Source organism: Peromyscus maniculatus, chromosome 1 (genome assembly GCF_049852395.1).
Source record: "Peromyscus maniculatus bairdii isolate BWxNUB_F1_BW_parent chromosome 1, HU_Pman_BW_mat_3.1, whole genome shotgun sequence".
NCBI classification, from domain to species: domain Eukaryota; kingdom Metazoa; phylum Chordata; class Mammalia; order Rodentia; family Cricetidae; genus Peromyscus; species Peromyscus maniculatus.
In genome coordinates, this window is record NC_134852.1 from 90040379 (window position 1) to 90058612 (window position 18234).

The 18234-nt window shown below is 52.7% G+C and overlaps 1 protein-coding gene across 2 annotated transcripts; it reads left to right on the forward strand.

Annotated features, from left to right (window-relative positions):
- Positions 1-4128: 4128 nt before the first annotated feature.
- On the forward strand, positions 4129-17548 carry Isg20 (interferon stimulated exonuclease gene 20). 2 transcript variants are annotated; one of them, XM_006970037.4, is made up of 4 exons: positions 4129-4476; positions 4749-4999; positions 12946-13146; positions 16746-17548. In XM_006970037.4, exons 2-4 carry the CDS (start codon positions 4772-4774, stop codon positions 16866-16868), a joined length of 552 nt encoding a protein of 183 aa, XP_006970099.1. In that variant the 5' UTR covers positions 4129-4476; positions 4749-4771; the 3' UTR covers positions 16869-17548. The 2 variants fall into 2 exon arrangements, with proteins under 2 accessions (XP_006970099.1, XP_042134319.1); XM_042278385.2 differs by lacking the exon at positions 4129-4476 and adding an exon at positions 4512-4644.
- The last annotated feature ends 686 nt before the right edge of the window (positions 17549-18234 follow it).

Genomic DNA, 18234 nt, shown 5'->3' on the forward strand with positions numbered 1-18234 from the left:
GGCCGAAGGGTGGTTGGTTGGTTGAGGGTTGGGGAGGGCTAGAGCACTGAGCTTTGCTGGGTGCTGGCTAGAGGTGGCATCTTTAGATGGCACACGTTAGATCTAGAGCAGGTTCTGACTTCCTTTTGGAGTTGCCCTATTACATAGCACACAGTTTAATTTGGTCTCTCCCTGGCGCTGTGTTCTCACATTAAAAATGGTTTGAGGGATTTCTGTTTGCTGTTGAAAAGGGATCTCATGGTAGAGCCCCAGCTGTCTGTAACTCCTTATGGAGCTCAGGCAGTCCTGCCGCAGTCCACTCAGGGCTGGCGTCGTAAGCGTGTGCTGCCATTCTGTTAGACCTTGCCCTTTAGGAAGAAGACTCCTTGGTGTGTGTATAATGTTAGTCACCTACCCTTGCACAACAACATCTGCTCAGTCGTTTCCCCTCTTGGCTATTGTGAGTAAAGTATTCATAAGCATGGTATGCAGAGATCACTGATATCCTGCTTTCAAACAATTGGACAGATTCCCAGGAGGGGAACTGCTGGGTCATGTGATGATACTGTGTGTAAGAGTTTGGACAACTCTCCTTTCCACAGCAGCTGCATCATTTTACATTCCCATCAACTCTTCAAGCATTTCAATTGCTTTGCTTTGAGGAATGGTCTCACTGTGTGAACTAGACTTGGAACCTCTAGAGATCCTCTTGCCGCAGCCCTGATTCAAGGTAGTTGAACTTCTAGGGCAGGTTTCCTCTAGGGAGAGTCGCCTCTGATGCCATTCTGTTTCATATCATATAACAAAACACCTGGGGCTGGTACTTGAGTAAGACAGAAAGGCTTGGTCTGCAGGACTCTGCTGAAGGTCCTGTGTTGGCTGATGATAGTGGAAACACTTGTGGAAAGGACCCCACGGCAAGACAGGAAGTGGGAGAGGCCATCCATACAGAGTGAAACCACTGTGAGCCTTCTTGCACAATGCCAAATACAATTCACAAAGGCCTAGGGCTTCCAAGGGACCCAATTAATCCACTCATGAAAGTGGTGTGTGTATCATTCACCCTCACATTCATGATTCATCCACACTGGGAACTAAGCCCCTAGGAATCTTTGGGAAATACCAAGTCATACCAGAGCCATATCGTGAGTGTCCATTCAGTGCATGACTGGGGATTAGGAAGAGCCGTCCAGTAGCTGCTGCATGTCATGACGGGTGAGCAACTGATGGGATGTGTCCTTGGAAGGCTGACAGGTTTGCCCTGAGTGACTCCTATCACCTGATCAACAAGGCTTGTGGGCTTGGCTTGCTGTTTGATGCTGTCAGGTGAAACAGGAAGATCAGGAAACTCCCTAGCTGAGGTCAGGGCTTCCTTCTACAGGCCTGGTAATCACCAGTACCTGGGTCCAAAGGAACACACTGTACACTTGGATAAAAGTTCAGTACAATTCAGGCAGGTTCTGGGAAATGGTTCCAGCTCTGTGGGAGAGCCCCAAGAGAGCGAATAGAATGCACAGCATTTATGACTGCTCCTCTAGAAAAGGGTAAGGCCCCGTCAATGAGTGAATGTAGAAGAGGGGGCTGTTAGGCAGATCATGATGTGGGAAAGGAGCTTTCCAGAATGTTGAGCAGGTGTTGTAGAACCCTCTCCTTTAAGCAAAAGAGATCGGCTGCACCTGCTTACAATGAGGCTTGCTGACTGTTGACAGTCCCTCGTAGCGAGGAGCTGGGGAGGGTCTCCGGGCCCTCATCTGAGATTTCAGCTGCTCCCCCACCCGTCAGTATGTACCTCTGCCCTAATTGCGTGGGGCCTGGGATCTCAGGCAGTGGTAAAGTCTATGAGCTGGGAAGATTGGAGCTCCAGCAATGCCTCTACGGGGAGGCCATCGTCCACACAGGGTGAAGACTTAGCGTGTGTTTGCTTTGACGTCCTCCCAGGCTCCTGTGAGTCGCTCTCACCCAGGCTCCATAAGGAAGCCCAATAAGTGCATTGATTCCCCAAGTTGTCCTTTGGTGGAATTATTCTTTAGCTTGTTGGGGCCTATTAAAGAAGAAATGGTAGTGCATTTTATTTCTCCCAGAAAAGCAATTCTTTTTTGTTTGTTTGTTTGTTTTTCCTTTTATTTTATTTTACAATACCATTCAGTTCTACAGCAATTCTTTAAATGGCAGCAAATGCCAAACCCTGAGGCGTGCATGCAGGAAGGAAGGTACCTTCATAGTTCTGCCACAGGACTCCCACCTAGAGTGGGGCCTCCAGCCCAGAGTTTCTCAACATGTGGGTCGCGACCCCCCGGGGGTCAAATGTCCCTTTCACAGGAGTCACAGATATCTGGCATATCAGATAGTTACATTATGATTCATAGCGGTAGCAAAATTACAGTTACAAAGTAGCGACAAAAGTAAGTTTATGGTTGGGGGTCACCACACCATGAGGAACTACGTTAGAGGGTAGCAGCATTAGGAAGGTTGAGAACCACTGGAGTTTAGTCATTGGTCCTGGCACTGGGGAGATGGTTGACATCGTCTGAAGGAGGCATATGAGCCCGGGAAGAGTCATCGTACAGAGCCCCGGGGCTCGGGTTTGAACTGAGACGGGAAGGGCAGTGGGGCAGATGAAGGTCTCAAAGCAGTCCCGATCGGTCTTGAACTTGCTCAGTAACTGATGATGACTTTGAATTCTTGATCTTCCTACCCCAATCTGCCAAGTGTTGGGATTACACCCTATACCGCCACACCTGGCTAATGCTGAACATCGAACCCAGGGCTTCTTGCATGCTAAGCAAACACTCTACCAAGCTGAACTATACTCTCAACCCAAACATTTGATTTGTGAAGTCTGGTTTGGCAAAGAAACCACAGATCCGGGCAACTTCCCTTTCCAAAACCACAAATGGTTGTGACATCACATCAGGCTGAAGACTTATTTTATACAGACCTGGGCAGGGAGGAAAGGCCTGGCTCTCCCCTTTCTGGAATCTCCCCACGGCACACAATGCCAGAATGCTCCTTTTCAGCCCGCTAGGTCTATTTCTGACCCAGGTGTACCTCGTTTGTTTACCAAAAGAATACTGAACATTCCCTGCATGGAAAATGTAAGCAAAGAGCTCAGTAAAGAAAGCACTGAGGCCAGGACCCCGGGATTAAGGGGAGGATTTTTTACTGTAGCTGTGAGAGAACAGCCAGAGGCATCCAGAAGCGTCCAGAGCAGAGAAGAAAAACCGCAGACCAGCCATGGCCAGGGCCATCTCTTGGGAGCAGAGAAAAAAGAGGGAGAAGTGAGAAGAGAACAGTGAGAGAATTGGGATTGCGGCTTATTGCTGGTTTTAAAGAAGGCAGGGAGGAGGGGAGGAGGGGTGAGAGCTGGACAGTCAGGGAGGAGTCCGGGAGGTGAGAAGGGCCAGAGGCCAGCACGGACTTTAAAACGCTGAAATGTGTAACAGGTACACGATCTTGTACAGATCCAAGTGTACGGTGTGTTCCGTTGGACCCAGGTACTGGTGATTATAACAGGTCGGAAGAAGGAAGCCCCAACATCAGCTTGAGCTGAGCCTTGGCTGTCCCTTTGGACAAAGTCAGTGAACCTGTCCTCTTTGGGGAGTCCTTGGGATTTCTCCCCTCGGACCTAATAATAGGTACCACTCTGAGAATTCTAAGGTCCAGCCAGGGGGACTATACCCCCTTTGGAAGAACAGCCTGGCTTGAGGTCTTCTCAGGGTCTGCTGCTGTTGGTCCAACTATCCCAGGTAGAGACTCAGCCCCACAAGGCACTACTGAACTGGTAGAAACCACCAACCGCCCCTCATAGCCTCCTTTGCCTTCACTGGGGCCGAGGCCAGGAAGCTGCCCGCTCCTACCCAACCCTCCTCCTGCCCGTCCTGCTAATAGCCTCATTGTCTCACTGAGGGCTTGCTCTGCCCTCAGAAGACCTCACAGCACTGACAGCAGATCCCAGAAGTTGTGGGACATTCCTCAGGCTCCAATCCCGGAGATGTTTATTCTCTGGGTGGAGGGTGAAAAAGCAAAGAGAGAGATGTTGCAATTCACTCCATCCACGTCAGACGCGTCATCTGGAAGGGAGGAGGGCAGGGCCAGAGGAGGGACACCCTGACAGCAGCCGGCCCTGACCCAGCCTGCCAGCCTGCCCCCCCCCCCCAGCCTTGAGGCTATGGAGTAGTCCAGCCTACCCGGCCTGTCCCCACTCCCCAACTTTCCGTGATGACAAACCAGAAAACTGAAACTGAAACAGGTTCAAGTTAGAGATGAGTCACCCCGGCACAGCTGGCCCTGACGCAGTCCGGTCCCCCACCTGCTGGCCTTGAGATGGAGTAGCCCAGCCTCCATGGCCTGCCCCTCTCCCCAACTTCCCCTGATAACAAACCAGAAACTGAAACGAAAACAGGATCACGTTAGAGATGAGTCACTTCCCAAAGTGACGGCAGTCCCTGAGAAGTGACAACAGACAGACAAGACCCCCGGGGCACTTGAAGCAGACAGGTAAGAGCAGGATCCACAGAGCAGCCCAGCCTGGGAGGCGGAGGGAGGGGGCTCCTTGTTGGTGGGACAGGCAGGCAGGACCAGCAGGCTCTGGGACCTAAGCCTAGAGAAGCTGCAGGGCAGCAAGTGGCCAGCTTCCCCTGTTGCCAGGTGGCATCGAAGGCAAAGGTTAGGGCTGAGGGTGTAGTCTGGCAGGGTGGTGGCCCAGGATGCCTGGAGGCTTTGTTGGTACTGGAATGACACCCTGATCCCCCCCCCCCCCGGTCCTCCAGGACGTTGAGGGTCGCCAAGGAGCATGGCAGGCAGTCCAGAGGTGGTGGCCATGGACTGTGAGATGGTGGGTATAGGACCTCTAAGGGTGAGCGGCCTTGCCCGCTGCAGCATCGTGAACCTCTATGGCACAGTCCTGTATGACAAGTACATCCGGCCTGAGGGAGAGATCACGGATTATAGAACCCGAGTCAGCGGGATCACACCTCAGCACATGGTGAGGGCGACACCATTTGACGAAGCCAGGCTGGAGGTAAGTGAAGGACCGGGAGTCAAGCCAAGAGGGGTTGTGGGGATCCTGTCTTTCCTCCTCAGCTCCTTCCCTTGGGTCTGTGGTCTGTGACTCTACCGCGAGAAATTCCTCACATTGCCGAGAGAGGAACTCTGGGCCTTGCTATCACAGCCCCCAATGAGGTATCTTCCCGCCAACAGAGAACCTTAGGCTCCCACCTGGAGCTGCTTCCGGAGCATCTATCTGGTCCAGTTTTCAAGTCTTGGGATGGGGGAAACTGAATTCCACCTGATGGCCCCGCTCTTTTATACCCCACTGCTCTGGTGAGCCTGGGAAATGAGCTGCTTCTGGCTCAGAGACCAGAGACTCCTAGGCTGATGGAAATTGTGTCATAGCCAAGTGCTCTGGGCCACAGCAGGCTTCCTGCTCAGCTTGAAGCCCAAGGTTTCCACCCTTTAGCTTGTGGCCATGTCTTCGAGACATAAGTTTCTGTTTCTTTGTCTGACTGAAGGGAAAGGAGAACTCAAGTAGACATTTCCCCAGGGGTTGTCACCTCTGGGCAGGTTCAACGGGCGCTTGGGGAAGTCCAAGATCACAGGGACTGTGATTGGTCTCCACAGACATGCCCAGTGTGTACCAAGGTACTGGAGGCCGAACATAAAAACCCCAACAGTGCTACTCTTTGATAGGTAGTAGTCTCTCTCTCTCTCTCTCTCTCTCTCTCTCTCTCTCTCTCTCTCTCTCTCTCTCTCTCTCTCTCTCCCTCCCTCCCTCCCTCCCTCCCTCTATCTCTCTCCCTCTTTCCTTCCCCCTCTGCCCCTCTCCTCTCTCCCTCTGCCTCTTCCTCCCTCCCTCTCTCCTTCCTTACCCCCATGCTCATTCACCCTTCCTGAGCTCACTCCCACCCCAGCCCAGCCTGAGTGGTACTTAGGAATTAACGGCCTCACTGGGAAGCAGACACTCTTGAGTCCCAGCTCCCTGCTGCTCGTGAAACGGCTCCAACAGGACACTTTGTCCATTTCTACCAAAGACATACTGTTTGGAACCTGGAAGGTGCCCTGGGGATGCCTGTGGGGTAGAAGCAGGGCTGGTTTTCAGCAGTGAAGTTGCCTCTGTATCCCAGCTCCCTTTAGCCAACCATCCTTTTGTGAGTTGGAGTGGTACACAGGCAGCCTGGGGAAGGGCCGAGAGCAGGCATGTTGCTCTGGGAGTCATCCCCAGCTCTGTCACCTGCCTGCTCTGTATCCTCAGGCTTGGTGCTCACCCTCTCTGAGCTCCCTGATCAAGGCTCTGTGATATAAGGTTGATACGCCAATGTAAATGTCTCCAGTGCTATGGTCCAGATACTGTTCTAAGCAGTATCCCGCTATTCTTCACGTCACGGCAGTGGCGAGTATGAGTGAGTCAGTCTCCTCACTCCCACTTTCCAGATGGGAAGACCAAGGCACAAGGGCTGTGATACAGGGGAGGTGGAGCTGAGCTCATGCCGACTCAGGGCTGGAGCTGTAACGTTCTCTTCCATCACTCGGCATCAGTGTCCAGTGTAAGGGACAGTGGCCGGCGCAGCACACTCCATCCACAGAAGCCTAGGCTACTTGACTTCAGCCCTTGACTGAAGCTAACCCTCACCCCAACCTTGACCTTTCCCAGCCACCTAGAACAGGAGCCGAGTACCCTGTTGCATGTCCCCTCACCCCAATCCACCCCTTTCTAGTGGAGTGACTCTGCCAGAACCTGGCCCCTGCCCCATCCAAGGCTTTTACGGGGCTGCCTATATACTAGGTGCCCAAGCACCAAGCTGTCTTTGGCTTTCAGGAACATGGGATCAACCAAGGTCCCTGAAGCAGTTGTGCCATGATCTGGGTGGCTTTGGGATTGACCTGGCTGGAGAAATGAGGAATTACATATGGGATGGGGTGGACCCTGCACCCTGATGATCGGAGACGCACCATCAGCTCAGAAACCGAGGAGGCGGGCTAGCTAATCTGGGTAGGGTGTCTGTGTAGGGGCTCCATCAAAGGCTACAGTTACCCAGGGGGAGGAAGCTGTGCTTGGTCATTTCTGTGCATACTGCTTTTTAGCTAAAGGTTAGCCATTCATCAACATCTGTCCATCCAGGGGAGGCCTTGCCGTTCTCCTGAGTCAGACCTGGGGAAAGAAATCCTCTCTGTCTCCATGAGTCTGAAGTATTTTGATCCCTGATGTGGCTAATGCTCATGTCATGAATGCTGGAAGGGAGGGCACAGTGAAACCACCAAAACTGAACTGCTCCGTGGGTGAAAAATAAAAATTTGTCTAAAACACCACGGCTATCTCTGGGGTGCAGGCAGAAGGAAACTTGGCAGGTCAGCTTTGGGATGTACCATAGGTACGTGTTGATAGAGACTGGTAGAGCTTGAAGATTAGCATTGGCTTTGGCGTGTAACTACAGGTCTATGTCCCCTTCGGCAGAGGCAAGGAGAGATAAGGGAAGTGGTTCCCTTTGGCAGACGGAAATCCTTTCCCTGGGTTCCTGAAGAACGCTGTGTGGGAGCTCCCATCTAGTCCCCTGCAATCCTTTGGTTTATCCTCCAGCTAAAGTCCTTACCGTCATCCTGGTCCTAGGCCTGCCCTTTGGTGGGGGGAGTTTGGGTGTTCCTTTTGGACCTGACAAATACTCACTCACACTGAGTGCGCTGGTTCCTCACACAGCTGGGTCTCACTCACTAGCCATGCTGTGTTGTTACTTGTTTTTGTGATGCTGGGGGTTGAACCGGGCCCTTGCACATGCCAGGAAAGCATCGCACCAGCTGAGCTACATCCCCAGCTCTCTTTGTACCTTTTGAGATACAGTCTCACTAAGTTTCCCAGGCCGACCTGGAACTCACCCTAACCAGGTGGGCTTTGAACTTTCTGTCCTTCTGCCTCAGTTTCCTGAGTAGCTGGTGTGTGGGGGGGGTAACAGACATGTGCTTGCAAACCTAGTCTCCATAATTTTGCATGTATAGTCTGTGTGTACACGTGTGTAACGGGTGTTCATGTGTGTGGAGGCCAAGATCAATCCATGTAAGGTGTCCGTCTCAATTTCTTCCCACCTTACTTTTGAGACAGGGTCGTATTGAATCTGAAGCACATGGTTTTGGAAAGGATGGCTGACCAGCCAATGAATTCCCGGGATCCCCTTGTCTCCCCTGGCCCCCAGCACTATGTTTATAGACATGTGCCTACGCACCCAGTTTTTAAGGGGGTGCTGGGGATCCGAACTCAGGTCTTTATGATATGTGTCAGGTCCTTTATTAACTGAGCTGTTTCCCCAGGCCCGTCTAAGATGTTTTAATCCTAAAGACAGATAATACTCATGGGCCCCCAAATGTACTGGAGACCCCCAGAATAGAGAAACTGCTAGCCTTTTCTCAGACCCACAGGCAGGGGCACCTTCCAGGTACATCTAGAGCTGGCTAGAGGTGGGTTCTGGGCAGGTTTTCTGTTCAAAGCTCTTCAGCTCCAGGTTTCCGGCAGGGACAGCGAGTAGGCCCAACTCACAGCAAGCAGTAAGCTAGCCTGTGGTAGCCAGGAGTGCTGTGGGCTATCCTGGGTCCCCTGGCTCTGCCCAGGAACACTAGCACTGTAGGGCACCGAGAGCCGATCCATTCTCTCTCTCTCTCTCTCTCTCTCTCTCTCTCTCTCTCTCTCTCTCTCTCTCTCTCTCTCTCTCTCTCTCTCTCTTTGCAAGACAGGGCCTCGTGTAGCCCAGGCTGTCCTCAAACTCACTATGTAGGCCAGGGTAGCCTTGAACTTCTGCTCCTCCCGGGCTTCCAGATGTGCCCTCATCTGGCTTTTCTCGATTTACTAGTTTGTAGTGTGACATGACTGCTTCTACAGTGTGAAGCCATTGTCCTGTATCTTCCCACATCTGCCAATCACCCAGAACACTGGTTCTGAAGGAGATGATTTCGCGCATACACATCCCTCCCCTGCCAGCGACATTTCTGCTTGTCACTGTGGCTTGAGCAGGGCTGCCCCTAGCAGCGTGTAAACAAAGGCTGGGCATGCTGTTCAATAGCCTCCTCCCCTATCCTATTATGTAGATGTAATTCTAGAGGGTCTCATTAAATAAGAAACATGGAGCCAAATAAAGAGTTAAAAGCCCAGAGATCGAGCAGTAGCCAAGAGCTAAGACCACCTTATCTTGCCTCTCACTGCTGTCCTTCTCCTGAGAGAGGAGAGATCTTCTTCCTGTGTCCTGTCTTCTTATTGACTTTCTGTTCTGCCTTCTCATTGGTTCTAAACCCAACCACATGACTTCCTCATCACTGCCTGTCTATACAGACCTCCGGGTCTCTATGGTTGGTACTGGGATTAAAGGGGTGTGTCTCCATGCTGGCTGTGTCCTTGAACACACAGAGACTCTGCCTGCCATGTGATCGGGATTAAGGGCGTGTGCTACCACTGCCAGACTTCTGCTAAATGACTTGCTATTAGCTCTGACCCCCAGGCAACTTTATTTACTAACATACAAATGAAATCGCATTTCAGCACAAATAAAATATCACCATACTATTACACAGCACAGACAGTGGGTGGGTGTGGGCGCTGGCCTCAACTGCCTATAGAGTTTTAGTGGAGAAACCCGGGTCTGTGGAGACTCTTACACATCAGAAACAAGGAACCAGGAAGGGCAGTGACCCGACTAAAGACACAAGCAGGTGAGCTGCACGTCAACCATCGGGTTCGGGGCTCCTTGCTGGCAGCTTAGCGTCGTTCTGCTTCTGGGGATCTAAGATCGACTCGTGTTGATCGCTGGCTTTCGCCAGTTACCACAAAGGAGGAAGGAGGTAGTCTGTGGTCAGGCAGTGGTGTCACTGGGACCTGCCTTCCATTGGCATTGCTGGGGCCACGGTGGACTGCTGGGGTTCTGCTGCCTGGCAGGTCCCTAAGGCGCTCAGCCAGGTCGGGGAAGCAACTCCACTCTGCTGCGGATCCAGGATAGCAGGGTGAGCCAGGGGCAGAGTGACCCGTGAGCCTGGGAGGAGGGAAGGGGAGAGTGTGGCCACTTCTGAAGATGGCAGGAAGGTACTTGGTCCTCTGGGCGGCAAGGGTCCTCTCCAGTCCCCCAGTTACAGCCACCTCTGCTGGTCGCCCGCAGTGAGTGGACAGATACAGGAAGCAGTGGAGGGTTGAGTGAGTAGAAGAGAGAGAGAGAGAGAGAGAGAGAGAGAGAGAGAGAGAGAGAGAGAGAGAGAGAGAGAGAGAGAAAGCAACAGGCTCCCAGAAGTCTGCCAGGGTTGAGGCAGACTTCCCAAACTGATCAGCGAAGGGGCACCAGGGGGAGGGTTGCCAGGAGCCCACTCCAGGCACTTTGATCCTGTGCCTCTGCCGTGGGTCCCAGTTCTCTGAATCAGACTCATCTGGGAAATGCTAGGACATAAGACCTGTACAGAAAGGAGCACATGGATGGGGGCGTGGGGGTGGGCAGCTGTGGGCTTCCTTTGGCATCTGAGTGCCAGGTAGCCAGATAATGGGACAAGTCCTCACTTCATGCTTCTCTGAGTGACAGCACAAGCCCAGAGATGCCCTCTGGTGTCCCCAGGAGAAGCGAGTGGTGGAGCAGCGTTAGCCAGGCAGTAGTCTCTGTCCCTATGATGCAGGTCAAGGTGCTGGTTCTCTACAGAGAAAGCCGAAGGCAGGCAGAGCTGTCTTGAAACCCCAGCCAGGGACAGACACTTTATTTTGCTTCCAGATACCTCTTTCCAGCCAAATGAAAGGATGGTGATGCGCTGTGTGCCAGGATGTGGGAGAGAGGCCAAGGGGGAGGCTGATAAGTCCATGTAGGACATGAGGCTGAGCGCTCTAACAGTTGCCCATCCTCCCAGTGGGCTGGCTGCCAGATGCCTGGCTCAAGCTTGCTCATCCAACTGTGTGACAAGCAGGTGCTCTGAAGCCAGGCTCTGCCACTACCCCCTGTGTGGGGATCCCAGTATTCAGATGGTGCTGAGCAAACCACCCCCAAAATGGCCTAAACTCTTGTAGCACTGGTCGTACTTGTGCGCCTGACAGTTAGGGGCAGTGTGGCAGGGCCAGTGGGAGGAGCTATGTGTAAGTTTACCTGTCTGCTGTACTAGATTTTCTCAGTACGACCCTTCTCCAGAGTTTCCCCAGCCAGGGGGATTCCATTCCTCCTTCTTTGTTTGCTTAGGGTCCCAGGTAGCTCAGGCTAACTTTGATCTTGCTATGAATTGATCCTCTTGCCTCTACCTCCCAAATTCTGGTATTACAGGTGTGGGATAGAACCTAGGTTCTCCCATGCTAGGCCAACACGCTACCAGTTGACCCACAACACTTTGGGAAAATTATTTCACTCCTCTGTATTTCCTGTTTTCTTTTGTAGAATTCTGGTGAGCCTGGGCCTCCTTCCTAACCGAGCTAGTTTTTGTAGCTGCTGAACAGAGCCAGCAACTTCAGGCTTTAAGACAATATGAGTTTATTATCTTAATGTTCTTCATTTCAGAAGTCCAACCTAGTGTTGGTTAAGCGGCAGCCATGACGACAGAGGAGAGTGCTGGATGTATCAGTGACGGAAGAGTCACGAGCCATGGTTATCTTTCTAGAGCTTTATTGGGAGAGAAAGGGAGAGGGAGAGGGAGAGAGAGAGAAAGAGAGAGAGAGAGAGAGAGAGAGAGAGAGAGAGAGAGAGAGAGAGAGAGAGAGAGAGAAGAGAGGACACAGAGAGAGCACACCCACTTTTTAGGCTGGGACGCCGTCATAGGCTGGAGACGTAATTCAGGACATAATCCTTACACCTAGGCCTTATGGAACTAAAGTCAAGGAGTCTGAAAGGCAGCCTCCTCAGGTACCTTTGCCAGCTTCCGGAGGCAGCTCGAACACCTTGCTATTCAAAACTATCAACAGTCCACAAATTCTCATTAAAAAAAAATCCCTGATCTTCAAAAATAAGGGTCCTTGGTAATGGGGATCTGTTCTGGAACTCTCACTCTCTCTGTCCAGGGTTAGGACTTGGATCTAATAACTTCCCCCACTGAGCCACAGTCCCAACCAAAAACTTCCCTCTTTTGAGATCATTATCTGGCTAACAGTTTAAGTTCCACAGGCACTTAGGGCCCGCTCTCCAGGTATGGGTGGAGGCCCACGGAGATTCCATAGTGAGGCCTTCTTCTTTCTTGACTCAAGGTCAGAGAGGTCCAGCTTGTTTGTACCCCACAAGGCCACACAACTGGGCAAGGCTGCACAAAAGGGTATTTTGGCCAAAGGCATGGTTATCAGTGTCTTAAATACTTCAAGGCCTAATCATAGGATGTTTTGCCTTAAGGCATGGTTACCAGATGTCTTGAATACTAAGGAGGTGTTTACACTTGTCTGTACTTTGTACATTGAACCGTGATGTCCTTGAAAGGGGGAGGTCTTTCTCCCGCCCCCCTTACTTTGGATCTGTAAAGGCTGTGAGTAATAAACACAGGCATCTGTGGTATTGACCCAGAGCCCTCCCGAAGCTATCCTGCGTCTCTGTCTTTTTCTTCATTTATGTCTGTATTTCATATCTATTATTTCTCGATCCTCACTCCTCCATTCAAGGGCCCTTTGACAGGTCGGGCGGGACCCCAACAGGTATGTGTTCCCAGATTCCCCTCAGAGGGGTGCGGACACCTTTGGGGGGTTATTACTGGCCGTGCCACAGCAGAGTTGCTGAGAAGATTAAATTAGGACATAGTATATGTACCATGTGCCCATTTCAAGCCCTTTCCATGAGCCATGGGGGCAGTCCAGCGTAGGGCTCCTCCCAGACTTAGGCTGCCTTGAGAAGGGCTCTGGACCTCACTTCTCTCCAGTGAGGGAAGGTGATTTGCCCAAGGCCACATAGCAACTCCAGGAGTGGCTACTCCCCAACTAGCTCCATGACTGTGGGCGAGCGGGGTACGCCACCTCCAGCACCCAGGGTGGGCATGTGTGAGGCCACCTGTCTTCCTGGACAGATCCTGCAGCTCCTGAAAGGCAAGCTGGTGGTGGGCCACGACCTGAAGCATGACTTCAACGCCCTGAAGGAGGACATGAGCAAGTACACCATCTATGACACCTCCACAGACAGGCTGCTCTGGCATGAGGCCAGGCTGGACCATTACAAGCGCGTGTCCCTGCGGGTGCTGACTCAGCGCCTGCTACACAAGACCATCCAGGTGAGGAGCCTCCCCCTCCTCCATTCCCCTCCCGTCTCTCTCTTCTCCCTCCTCACCCTCAAATGAAGAGTTACCTGTTCTTCCCCTTCCTCTCCTCCAAGCGAGGAGTCCTCCTCCTTCCCCACTTTCTCCCTTAGTCTCCTCTCTCCTCTCCTAAAAGTGAGGCTCCTCCTCCTTTCCTTACGGCCCCTCCTCCCAAGGCAGGCCAGTCCCACCCACCTAAGCTGGCTCCAGGTGAGGAGCCTCTGCGGCTAGCCTGGTCCTCCAGGACTCTCCACCACCACTTCAGGAGCTCTAGTGCAGACACGTGACCCCAAGAGTCTTTCCTCCACTCCTGAGAGGCCGTCTGCTTGTGTGTGACGTGTCTTAAACTTCAGGAGACCAGAGTCAAGGAAGGGAAGGCAGAAAGCCTCTTTGTGAGGTGATCCAGGAGCACCGGTGGGAAGGTGAGGGAAGCCCCTAGAACAGGCTTCTGGGTTTCAATCCTGTGCATCGTGAGGCTTAAGTCACTGCAGCCCCAGGGAAGTGGCGGAAAGTCTGCACCTCCGATGGGCCTTAGTGGGACCTGAGAGCTGGGGTCCCGACGCACCAGTTGCTGTCACTTATAATCAGTGCTGCTCCAAGGTACTACCTCCTCGGTATGTGGGGGTAGGACTCCCTGATGGTTATGATAAATGGCGCTGGTGGTGGCGCTGGTTACCGGCGGAAAAGTCACGGGCCACAGCCACGGCTGCCAGAGTTACAAAGAGCTTTATTAGGAGGAAGGAGGGGATAGGAGGGGGGAGAGCCAGGCCTGGGGGGAGGGAGAGATGATGGCGGGAGCAGAGAGAGAGCAGAGAGAGAGCAGAGAGAGAGGGTAGGGCTTTTGTAAGGCGCAGATTGTGTGACCCCGTAGTAGTCGCCAGCGGCATCCCCCCACCCCATGACGTAAGACTCAAGACCCCAAGCTGCGCATGTGCCGGAGTGAGGGCAGGATCCTAACACTCACCCTCATCCAAGTGGGAGGAGCTGTAGTTAGGGGGGCACACCTTAACAGCCAAACAGTACCCAAGGGCCCTCCTGGTCAACAGTTTTGTCTTGTTTTTTGAGACAAGGTTTCTCTGTGTAGCCTGGGCTGTCCTAGAACTCTCGGTAGACCAGGCTAGCCTCAGACTTAGAGATCTTCCTACCTCTGCCTTGAGAGTGCTGGAATTACAGGCATGCACCACCACTGCTCAGCTGGGATTTTTTTTTTTTTTTTTTTAATTTTTCAGAACTAGGCATCAGACCCAGGGCCTTGAACATAACATACTGAGCAAGCACTCTACTGTGAGCTACATTGCCAGTCAACATTTGTTTTCTTAAAGCAGGGTCTGGCTGTGTAACCTAGTCACAATCCTGCCTCGGCCTTCTGAACGCTGGTATTGTAGGTATATGAGCAGCTTCAAAAGCTCTTCAGGGAGCATCTACTCTGTGTCCCACGCTGGAAGTGGGCGTGGCAGGCCCCTGTCTGGGAGGAGCTTTGGGTTGAATGGGAGGTAGCCCAGGATAGACCATCAGCATTGCTTAGGTAGAAGGGGGGGCAGAGGGGATGTAGCTCAGTTGGTAGAATGCTTTCATAGCGTTCGTGAAACCCACGTCACCACATACACCAAGCATGGTACACACCTGCAGTTCTAGCACTTGGGTGGTAGATCAGGAAGGGCAGAAGTTTAAGGTCATCCTCAGCTACGTAATAAGTTCGAGGCTAACCTAGACTATAGGAGCAGGGGAGGGCAGTGTCCTGGGGTGGGGAGAATGGTGGGTTTGCGGGCTCAGAGGGCAAATCCCAGTATGGTTTGCAGGGCCAGAGTCACAGAGATCTGTGGGAGGAGATGGTGGGCTGGAGAGGGTATGTGAGCCAGGGCCAGTAGTGTGTGGATGACTTGGCTGGGTGAGTGCTCATGGTATGGAACCCCCTCCCACACCTCTGGGAATGGTTTGGGAAGCAGAAGCGGGTCTGAATCTGCCTGGCCTCTGTTGGTCTCCCGACCCATGAAAATAGTCCTGAATTTCCTTGTACCCTGGGGGCATGCTGTGATTTGGTGTGCCTGATGAGTCAGGAGCCTGACCAAGATCTCTGCACACCTGCCCTTCGCCACCCTCTGTGGCTCTCAGCTCAGGCCTTGTCCTGGGGGCCTTCAGCCTGGTCTGCAGGACCCTTAGGATCTGCTCCTTAGCAGTGGCCATTCCAGGGACTCCCATCACCCTCCTCACCAGCTCTCACCTGCACTGATGTCCTCAAAACCTGGCCTCCAGCTGCTGCCTGAGGGCAATGACCCTGCTGATCACCTCAGCAGGAGCTGAGCCAGGGTTGTCACTGGTCAGAGTTGCTAATCCCTTCCCTCAAGGGCATAAGCCCCACAGGGAAAGTCCCTGGCGTACTCAGACCTTGGGCATGCTGGGAACTGATAATACAGTCATTCCTTGTAAGGCAGTTTTTGCCCAGGTCATTTCACAGAAGAGGAAAGAGGCATAAGAAAAAAGACTTGCCCAAGGCCATGGGTCCTGGGGTGGGGGGACTAGAGCCGGTACCCAGGGCAGAGCTGTCCACTTCTCCAGGCTGACTGGCAGAGGGTGCTCCAGCCACCTGCTGCTTCCGCCTCAGATAGCAAAGCAGTAGAGTTCGGAGACCATTCCTCAGTTTCCTCTTCTGACAAGCAAGGGTAGTGATAGGGCGAGTCTTTGGAGGCACCTAGGACAGTAGCCCTTGGAATGTAGGAGACACCGTGGCCACCTGCTTATTAACACAGAACGGGATGTTGCAGCCTGCCTGCCTGCAGGTGTCCCTAACACCCAGTCTAGAGAGTAGAAAAGGAGCCCTTGGAAAGGCAGGCCACCCTAGCAGAGGGACATAAGGGAAAAGGGGAAACATGTCTGAGACACCCCCCACCCCACCCCTCACATCCAGTGGCAGACAAGACCTCAGGCCAGACCTGGAAGGCACAGGAGGTAAAAGATGCTGGGGGAGTCCGCCTGACTCTTGGATAGAAGCCCCGACTCCGTAACTTTCGATGCCTTTGAGCCTCAGTTTCACCTCCTGTAAAACTGGGGATGATCGGATCTAGTTCCTGGAGTTAGGGAGGTTCCCTGGACCAAGTGATTAGCACAGAGGTGGCAGGTGGCAGTCATTTTTTTCCTGAATGGAAAGTGTAGAACCCAGCTCTCCCGCCCCCCGCCCCCCATGCTCTGGCCCCCTCTTCAAAGAGCTCCCAGTTTAGTGGCTCACCCTCCTCATGTCTCCCGAGTACTCGAAGCCTCTCAGGGAACCAGGGATGCAGAGTGCCAGGCACTGACATCCTCCTCTCCTGCCCTGCGTAGGACATGATGGAATTCGCTGGTCTCTACTAGGTGGTGCCCTTTCCCTCTCTGAGCGGCCTTTCTTTCCCGGCCTTCCCTGGAGTGCCCCTGCCTCTTCTTGTGTACCGCCCCATCCAGCTCCAGCCGCCCGCTGATGCCTGCTCAAACCTGAGTCAGGGACCTCAGGGGCACTCTCACCTCCTGACGCCCTCCAGGCCCGGGGAGGCCAGGGTACCCCCACATGCAGCCCCCCATAACTCCTGCCCCCCATGTGTCTGCAGAACAACCGGCATGGCCACAGCTCCGTGGAAGATGCCAGGGCCACGATGGAGCTCTACAGAATCTCGCAGCGACTCAGAGCCAGAACCCAACAAGGGCTGTCCCGCCTGGGGGCGTCATACTGAAGGTCATCCTCGTCCAGGGACCAGAGGCTTCCACTCCTTAAGGACAGTACTTTTCCACAAATGAGACCCGCTTCTAACGACAGCAGCCAGCAGCAACAAGAAAAGCAGAACCAGAGACAACACTCCCCCAGGCCCGCATTTTTCTAGCTTTTTTGGAAGAAAAAAAAAAGAGAGATCTTTAGTAATGAATGGCTCGTTATTTTGTCTAATTCCACTGGAAATGCTTGTCTTTTGTCTTGCTTGGTGACAGAGAATGAAGATTTATGCCCCCGAAGTTGGGCACATGCCTCTCCCTCCTCTCCTTTCTCCGTCCTCCCTCCCTCCCTTTCTCTCTCTCCCTCCCCCTCTCTCCCCTTCCTCCCCCACTTCCCCCAGGTCGATTTAGTACATTTATAGAACAGTGAGCATGGCAGTCACAGGGAAACTTGCTTTTTTTTTTTAACTCTCCCTGAGCCCAGGCCCACCTTGTACTCACGACTGTCCGCCCTCCGCCTCCTGAGTGCTAGCATTGCAGGTGTGTGGCGCACAGCCAGCTTAGATGCCTAGAGACCTTTGCTGCTGTGTTCTTTCTTATACTCCCGGGGATGGAACCTGGGGTCTTACATATGCTAAGCAAGCACCCTACCATTGAGCCACATCCCCAGCCCTCATTTTAAACTTTATTATGAAAAAGTTGCACCCCCCCCCAAAAAAAAATCACACACCAAAATCAGATTCCAAGACTATACAACTCACCGACCATCTGTACAGTTAGAGTAGCCATTTGGAATGAAAGCTGTAGAGCATCATATTAGATTTTATACTTCACGGTATGTTTTTATGTACTGTCCATCACCCAAACCAAACAAACAAACAAATCCACGACGGAGTTGGAACTAGACAAACAATTAGCGTTGTGTCTTCCTTCACGGCATCTTTCTGCCAGGACTCAGTGCTTCCTCGCTCTATGGGAGCTCCCTTTCTCTTCCTGTCTGTCTCTTTCCTTCCCTCCTTTCTTTCCCCCCTTTCTTTCTCCCCACTCTCTACTCCCCCTCCCTTCCTTCTTTCCATCCTTCGTGTGCATGCATGCCATGGCCCATGTGTGGGAGTCAGCTCTCCTACCACGTGGGTCCCAAGGATCAAGCTCAGGTCGTGAAGCTTAGTGACAAGCCTTTACCTGCTGATCCGTCTTGCCCCACTCTGTCTCCCTGTTTCCCTCCCTTTTTTTCAGTACTGAGGAGGGAACCCAGGGCTTTGTACATGCTAGGTAAGTACTTTAGCAGTGGGCTACATCCCCTCACCCTTATTTTTTTTCTTTTTTACTTTTTACTTTGAAAAGGAGTCTCACTAAGTTGCCCAGGTTGGCCTTGAACTTGCAATCCCCATG